At 44.5% G+C, this 8,624-nt stretch overlaps 1 protein-coding gene across 1 annotated transcript in view; it reads left to right on the top strand.

Moving 5' to 3' along the window:
* The first annotated feature begins 3,582 nt into the window (after positions 1-3,582).
* The window catches only part of LOC118383507 (uncharacterized), a 23,767-nt gene continuing 18,725 nt past the window's right edge, over positions 3,583-8,624 (top strand). The window contains exon 1 of the mRNA XM_052484008.1: positions 3,583-4,038. Coding sequence (XP_052339968.1) covers positions 3,883-4,038 — 156 coding nt within the window. The 5' untranslated portion in view covers positions 3,583-3,882. The remainder of the gene's footprint in view (positions 4,039-8,624) is intronic.

Raw genomic sequence — 8,624 nt, 5'->3', positions numbered from 1 at the left:
GGGTGAGTGACATGATGTTGAGTTGGAGGAATGTTAGACAGAGGGTGAGTGACATGATGTTGAGTTGGAGGAATGTTAGACAGAGGGTGAGTGACATGATGTTGAGTTGGAGGAATGTTAGACAGAGGATGAGTGACATGATGTTGAGTTGGAGGAATGTTAGACAGAGGATGAGTGACATGATGTTGAGTTGGAGGAATGTTAGACAGAGGGTGAGTGACATGATGTTGAGTTGGAGGAATGTTAGACAGAGGGTGAGTGACATGATGTTGAGTTGGAGGAATGTTAGACAGAGGATGAGTGACATGATGTTGAGTTGGAGGAATGTTAGACAGAGGATGAGTGACATGATGTTGAGTTGGAGGAATGTTAGACAGAGGATGAGTGACATGATGTTGAGTTGGAGGAATGTTCGACAGAGGATGAGTGACATGATGTTGAGTTGGAGGAATGTTAGACAGAGGATGAGTGACATGATGTTGAGTTGGAGGAATGTTAGACAGAGGATGAGTGACATGATGTTGAGTTGGAGGAATGTTAGACAGAGGATGAGTGACATGATGTTGAGTTGGAGGAATGTTAGACAGAGGATGAGTGACATGATGTTGAGTTGGAGGAATGTTAGACAGAGGATGAGTGACATGATGTTGAGTTGGAGGAATGTTAGACAGAGGGTGAGTGACATGATGTTGAGTTGGAGGAATGTTAGACAGAGGGTGAGTGACATGATGTTGAGTTGGAGGAATGTTAGACAGAGGGTGAGTGACATGATGTTGAGTTGGAGGAATGTTAGACAGAGGATGAGTGACATGGTGTTGAGTTGGAGGAATGTTAGACAGAGGATGAGTGACATGATGTTGAGTTGGAGGAATGTTAGACAGAGGATGAGTGACATGATGTTGAGTTGGAGGAATGTTAGACAGAGGATGAGTGACATGGTGTTGAGTTGGAGGAATGTTAGACAGAGGGTGAGTGACATGATGTTGAGTTGGAGGAATGTTAGACAGAGGATGAGTGACATGATGTTGAGTTGGAGGAATGTTAGACAGAGGATGAGTGACATGATGTTGAGTTGGAGGAATGTTAGACAGAGGATGAGTGACATGATGTTGAGTTGGAGGAATGTTAGACAGAGGATGAGTGACATGATGTTGAGTTGGAGGAATGTTAGACAGAGGATGAGTGACATGATGTTGAGTTGGAGGAATGTTAGACAGAGGATGAGTGACATGATGTTGAGTTGGAGGAATGTTAGACAGAGGATGAGTGACATGGTGTTGAGTTGGAGGAATGTTAGACAGAGGGTGAGTGACGTGATGTTGAGTTGGAGGAATGTTAGACAGAGGGTGAGTGACATGATGTTGAGTTGGAGGAATGTTAGACAGAGGATGAGTGACATGATGTTGAGTTGGAGGAATGTTAGACAGAGGATGAGTCTGCTTCTGTGCTTTGCTCCACCTGCAGGGCTCTTGATACCACTAAGCGTTTAAAATGTTTGGGGGTTGTGAGCTACAGAGGACTAGAAGGTGAGGGGCCCTTACGCGTTCTCTTCACTAGTTGTGTACGCGTATGACTGATGGATACTAATCATGCATAACGATTATATGATACACCCTGCATATAAGAACACACCTGTATTGGTATTGCCTGTGTTGTGTAATAGACTGCTTCTGACATCTGAGGGTTGTATTATTTAAAGCAGCGGGAGGAAGAAGGGTCACTTAGACCTACTAGTCTGGCAGTTGTCACCTGGTTATACATAAAGAGAGCATATAAACGTTGACCCATTAGGTTTTCTTTTGACACAACACCAAACACCAGGGTAATGATTGGCTCAGGAAGATGTTGGCTCAGGAAGCAGAACTCTTAACGATTTTAATCATTCTCTATATTTGTCTTTCCCGGACTAGCATCTTCTCCCAGGCTTTCATAAGAGAGAGTTGTGAGAGAGAGTGAGTGTTGTGTGTGTGTTGTGAGACGAGTTGTGAGAGAGAGAGAGTTGAGAGAGAGAGAGAGAGAGAGAGAGAGAGAGAGAGAGAGAGAGAGAGAGAGAGAGAGAGAGAGAGAGAGAGAGAGAGACTACACGGCACTCTCATTAACTGCCCTGGTTTCCACCAATCAGACTACACTGAGGAGACTAGAATAAGAGGTAGAATAGTAGTAGGTAGTATAGCAGGTTGTACAGTAGTATAGTAGGTAGTATAGTAGGTAGTATTGCTAGGGTAGTATAGCAGGTAGTATAGCAGGTAGTATAGTGGGTAGTATAGTAGGTAGTATGGCAGGTAGTATAGTAGCTTGAATAATAGGTAGTATAGCAGGTAGTATAGCAGGTAGTATAGTAGGTAGTATAGCAGGTAGTATAGCAGGTAGTATAGTAGGTAGAATAGTAGGTAGTATAGTAGGTAGTATAGTAGCTAGAATAATAGGTAGTATAGTAGGTAGTATAGCAGGTAGTATAGCAGGTAGTATAGTAGGTAGTATAGCAGGTAGTATAGCAGGTAGTATAGCAGGTAGAATAGTAGGTAGTATAGTAGGTAGTATAGTAGGTAGTATAGCAGGTAGTATAGTAGGTAGTATAGTAGGTAGTATAGTAGGTAGTATAGTAGGTAGAATAGTAGGTAGTATAGTAGGTAGTATAGTGGGTAGTACAGTGGTACAGCAGGTGGTATAGTAGGTAGTATAGCAGGTAGTATAGTAGGTAGTATAGTAGGTAGTATAGTAGGTAGAATAGTAGGTAGTATAGTAGGTAGTATAGTGGGTAGTACAGTGGTACAGCAGGTGGTATAGTAGGTAGTAGTATAGTAGGCAGTGTGGTAGGTAGTATAGTAGGTAGTATAGCAGGTAGAATAGTAGGTAGTATAGTAGGTAGTATAGTGGGTAGTGCAGAAGGTGGTATAGCATGTAGTATAGTAGGCAGTAGTATAGTAGGTAGTATAGTAGGTAGTATAGTAGGTAGTATAGTAGGTAGTATAGTAGGTAGTACAGAAGGTGGTATAGCATGTAGTACAGTAGTATAGTAGGCAGTATAGTAGGCAGTATAGTAGGTAGTATAGTAGGTAGTATAGTATGTAGTACGGAAGGTGGTATAGCATGAAGTACAGTAGTATAGTATAGCAGGAGGTATAGTAGGTTGTGTAGTGGGTAGTACAGTAGGTAGTATAGTAGATGGTATAGTAGGTAACATTGTGTGTAGTACAGTAGTACAGTATGTAGTACGGTAGGCAGTATAGTATGTAGCACAGTAGGTAGTATAGTAGGTAGTATAGCAAGGAAATATAGTACGTAGTACAGTAGATAGTGTAGAATAGTAGGTAGCACAGTAGGTAGTATAAAAGGTGGTATGGATTTTTAAAACTTTTGTAATTTTATAAAAAACCTTTATTCAACTAGGCAAGTCAGTTAAGAACAAATTCCTACTTACAATGACGGCCTAGAAACAGTGGGTTAACTGCCTTGTTCAGGGGCAGAACGACAGATTTTGTACCTTGTCGGCTATGGGATTTGAACTTGCAACATTTCAGTAACTAGTCCAATGCTCTAACCACTAGGCTACCCTGCCGTATAGTAGGTGGTACAGGGATCAGTATAGTAGGTAGTACAGTCGGGCTCCTGAGTGGCGCAGGGGTCTAAAGCAAGTGGTGACACTACAATTCCTGGTTCGTATCCAGGCTGTATCACATCCAGACGTGATTTGGAGTCTCATAGGGCGGCGCACAAATGGCCCAGCAACGTCTTGGTAAGACGTCATCGTAAATAAGAAATTGGTCTTAACTGACTTGCCTCGTTATATTAAGGTTACATTAGTAGTAGTTTGTCCACCACTAAACAAGAACAAGTTGACAGAGTCAAGTCATCAGAAATATCAACTTTGTAACTGTATTTATGTTTTATTTCCCTCTCTCTTATTTTCCAGTTAATCACGAGAAGCCGTCCAGCAGAAAGCACATCAGTCCATCCACCTCTGTCCCCGAGCCCAGGAAAGACAGCCTGCCTAAGGCTATGGGCAACAGCATCACAGAGAGCGGACTCCTTCTGGAGGTAAGCAGACAAAAGCAAGCATGAAAATGTATGTATTCACTACCGTGAGCCACTCTGGATAAAAACATACACCAAATTGTATCTTTATTTAACCAGGCAAGTCAGATAAGAACAAATTCTTATTTTCAATGACGGCCTACCGGGGATCAGTGGGTTAACTGCCTTGTTCAGGGGCGGAACGACAGATTTGTACCTTGTCAGCTCGGGGATTTGAACTCGCAACTTCCTGGTTACTAGTCCAACTCTCTAACCACTAGGTTACCCTGCCGCCCCAATGACTACAGTGTAATGAGAATAATCACAGGGATTTGAAGGTCATGTGTTCAATCCCGATGGTATGTTTTTATTTGATCCTTAACCCTTACAAACACTTCAACGTTTGCCTGAGTAGGAGTAGCAATCCTGGGTGTCAAAAACATTTTGAAATGTGATGTTTGAAGCAACTTAAAAAGTTGACGTTTGGAGAGATCGTGTTGGACAAACATGTATATATTGTCGTGGTTAAAGAGTGTGCATGACACAACAGTGAACCTCTACTCTGGTTATCCTGTTGCAGACCAATGAACCTCCACACTGGTTATCCTGTAGCAGACCAATGAACCTCCACACTGGTTATCCTGTTGCAGACCAATGAACCTCCACACTGGTTATCCTGTAGCAGACCAATGAACCTCCACTCTGGTTATCCTGTAGCAGACCAATAAACCTCCACTCTGGTTATTCTGTAGCAGACCAATAAACCTCCACTCTGGTTATCCTGTAGCAGACCAATAAACCTCCACTCTGGTTATCCTGTAGCACATTTAGATTGATTGTGTATGTGTGACCATTCAGAGGGTGAATTGACAAGTCAATAGATTTAAGTGCCTTTGAACAGGGTACGGTAGTAGGCACACCGGGCTTGTGTCAAGAAATGCAATATTGCTGGGTCCACCACCCAAAAGACATCCAGCCAACTTGACACAATTTTGGGAAGGAAGCATTAGAGTGAACATGGGCCATCATCCCTGTGGAACGCTTTCGACACCTTGCAGAGTCCATGACCTGAAGAATTGAGCCTGTTCTGAAGACAAAAGGGGGTACAGCCCAATAGTAGGAAGGTGTTCCTAATGTTTGGTACTGTACATTCACCTCCAGAGAAGAACTTAGTGAGGTTAAGGTACATTTTCTATTTATTTAACTAGGCAGGTCAGTTAAGAACAAATTCTTATTTTCAATGACAGCCTAGGAACAGTGGGGTTAACTGAATTGTTCAGAGGCAGAACAACAGTTTTTTTTACTGTGTCAGCTCGGGGATTTGATCTTGCAACCTTCTGGTTACTCATCCAATGCTCTAACCACTAGACTACCTGCCACCTCTACACTCTAACCACTAGACTACCTGCCACCTCTACACTCTAACCACTAGACTACCTGCCACCTCTACACTCTAACCACTAGGCTACCTGCCACCTCTACACTCTAACCACTAGGCTACCCTGCCACCTCTACACTCTAACCACTACCCTGCCACCTCTACACTCTAACCACTAAGCCACCTGCCACCTCCGCACTCTAACCACTAGGCTACCTGCCACCTCTACACTCTAACCACTAGGCCACCTGCCACCTCCGCACTCTAACCACTAGGCTACCTGCCACCTCCCACACTCTCCGCACTAACCACTAGGCTACCTGCCACCTCTACACTCTAACCACTAGGCTACCTGCCACCTCTACACTCTAACCACTAGGCTACCTGCCACCTCTACACTCTAACCACTAGGCTACCTGCCACCTCTACACTCTAACCACTAGGCTACCTGCCACCTCTACACTCTAACCACTAGACTACCTGCCACCTCTACACTCTAACCACTAGGCTACCTGCCACCTCTACACTCTAACCACTAGGCTACCTGCCACCTCTACACTCTAACCACTAGACTACCTGCCACCTCTACACTCTAACCACTAGGCTACCTGCCACCCCAAGGCTAAGGTTAAGGTTAATGTGTCCGGCTGGCACAACACAGGCCATAAACAAGGAGTTGATTGGCAATAATATGTCGCCTCTTGTTGCATGACTTGAAAAATGACTCGCTTCGCGGTGTTAGCCGTTGCTGCGGCAACGGGCTCCACTGGGGCAGCGAAAGAATGCCAGTGAGTTTCCTCTCTCTCTCTCTCTCTCTCTCTCTCTCTCTCTCTCTCTCTCTCTCTCTCTCTCTCTCTCCCCGACGGCTGCCACAGATGACTCTGAATACCAGGAACAGCTCTTTTTCACTGTGCCGTGACCCTGGCTTTGACGCTTTGATCTGGTGGTGACAATGTGGGGAGGAAAACAATCAAACGTGTGTGAAGTTAAACAAAGACATGTCACCCCCCAGTCTCTCTCTCTCTCTCCCAGTCTCTCCCCCCAGTCCCCCCCCCCCCCCAGTCCCTCTCTCTCTCTCCCCCAGTCTCCCCCCAGTCTCTCTCTCTCCCCCCCCCAGTCTCCCCAGTCTCTCTCTCTCCATCAGCGCTCTGCCTTTTCCAAATGGAATGAGAGTATGTTTTGTAATGTGTTCACCTCTTTAAGGAATACCTAGGATAGGATAAAGTAATCCTTCTCACCCCCCTTAAAAGATTTAGATGCACTATTGTAAAGTGGCTGTTCCACTCGATGTCATAAGGTGAATGCACCAATTTGTAAGTCGCTCTGGATAAGAGCGTCTGCTAAATGACTTAAATGTAAATGTATAGGAGCCATGAGAGTATGTTTTGTAATGTGTTCATATATAGGAGCCATGAGAGTATGTTTTGTAATGTGTTCATATATAGGAGCCATGAGAGTATTTGGACTTTGAATTTGAAATGTTTTCTAGTCAGTAGCAAGTTTGAAGTTTGAAGCATGAAGTTTCCATGATCTAATGCTGTTGGAATTCCACGAACCTCTCTTTCTATCTCTCTCTCTCTCTCTCTCTCTGTCTCTTTCTGTCTCTCTCTTTCTGTCTCTCTCTTTCTGTCTGTCTCTGTCTTTCTGTCTCTCTCTTTCTGTCTGTCTCTGTCTTTCTGTCTCTCTCTTTCTGTCTGTCTCTCTCTTTCTGTCTCTCTCTCTCTCTGTCTCTTTCTGTCTCTCTCTCTCTCTCTCTCTCTCTCTCTCTGTCTCTTTCTGTCTCTCTCTCTCTCTCTCTCTCTCTCTCTCTCTCTCTCTCTCTCTCTCTCTCTCCATATGAAAGGGATTCTGGCGTCTGGTCTGTGTGTAATGTATTGTAAAGAGTTATGAGCTGTTATAAATGCTTATAGCGAGTCTTATTTACACACCGGTGAACTACATAAAGGCTCTATGAATGTGTCAAGGGATGAAGGGACCTAACGTGTGCCAGGAAAACATTCCCCACACCTGTACACCACCTCTCACTGCCTGTACCGTTGACACCTGGCAGGATGGTTCCACGGACTCATACGGCTTACGGCTTCCTGACTCGCCCATCAGCATGACGCAACAGGAACCCGGGATTTATCCAGTGTTGGTGATGGCGTGCCCACTGGAGCCGCTTCTACTTGTTTTTTAGCTGATAGGAACCCGGTGTGGTCGTCTGCTGCAATAGCCCATCTGTGACAAGGACCGACCAGTTGTGCGTTTCTGAGATGCCGTTCTGCACACCATTGTTGTCCTGCAACGTTATTTTAGCTGTTTGTGGCCCGCCTGTTTGTGGCCCGCCTGTGTTAAAACAGAAGCCCATTGGCTGTCTATGTTGTGTTGAAACAGAAGCCCATTGGCTGTCTATGTTGTGTTAAAACAGAAGCCCATTGGCTGTCTATGTTGTGTTGAAACAGAAGCCCAGTGGCTGTCTATGTTGTGTTGAAACAGAAGCCCATTGGCTGTCTATGTTGTGTTGAAACAGAAGCCCATTGGCTGTCTATGTTGTGTTGAAACAGAAGCCCATTGGCTGTCTATGTTGTGTTGAAACAGAAGCCCATTGGCTGTCTATGTTGTGTTGAAACAGAAGCCCAGTGGCTGTCTATGTTGTGTTGAAACAGAAGCCCATTGGCTGTCTATGTTGTGTTGAAACAGAAGCCCATTGGCTGTCTATGTTGTGTTGAAACAGAAGCCCATTGGCTGTCTATGTTGTGTTGAAACAGAAGCCCATTGGCTGTCTATGTTGTGTTGAAACAGAAGCCCATTGGCTGTCTATGTTGTGTTGAAACAGAAGCCCATTGGCTGTCTATGTTGTGTTGAAACAGAAGCCCATTGGCTGTCTATGTTGTGTTGAAACAGAAGCCCAGTGGCTGTCTATGTTGTGTTGAAACAGAAGCCCATTGGCTGTCTATGTTGTGTTAAATCAGAAGCCCATTGGCTGTCTATGTTGTGTTGAAACAGAAGCCCATTGGCTGTCTATGTTGTGTTGAAACAGAAGCCCATTGGCTGTCTATGTTGTGTTGAAACAGAAGCCCATTGGCTGTCTATGTTGTGTTAAATCAGAAGCCCATTGGCTGTCTATGTTGTGTTAAAACAGAAGCCCAGTGGCTGTCTATGTTGTGTTGAAACAGAAGCCCAGTGGCTGTCTATGTTGTGTTGAAACAGAAGCCCATTGGCTGTCTATGTTGTGTTGAAACAGAAGCCC

The sequence above is a fragment of the Oncorhynchus keta genome, chromosome 28 (genome assembly GCF_023373465.1).
Source record: "Oncorhynchus keta strain PuntledgeMale-10-30-2019 chromosome 28, Oket_V2, whole genome shotgun sequence".
Classification (NCBI taxonomy): Eukaryota; Metazoa; Chordata; class Actinopteri; order Salmoniformes; family Salmonidae; genus Oncorhynchus; species Oncorhynchus keta.
Note: the sequence above shows the minus strand (reverse complement) of the source record. Positions and strands in the feature narration are given on the sequence as shown.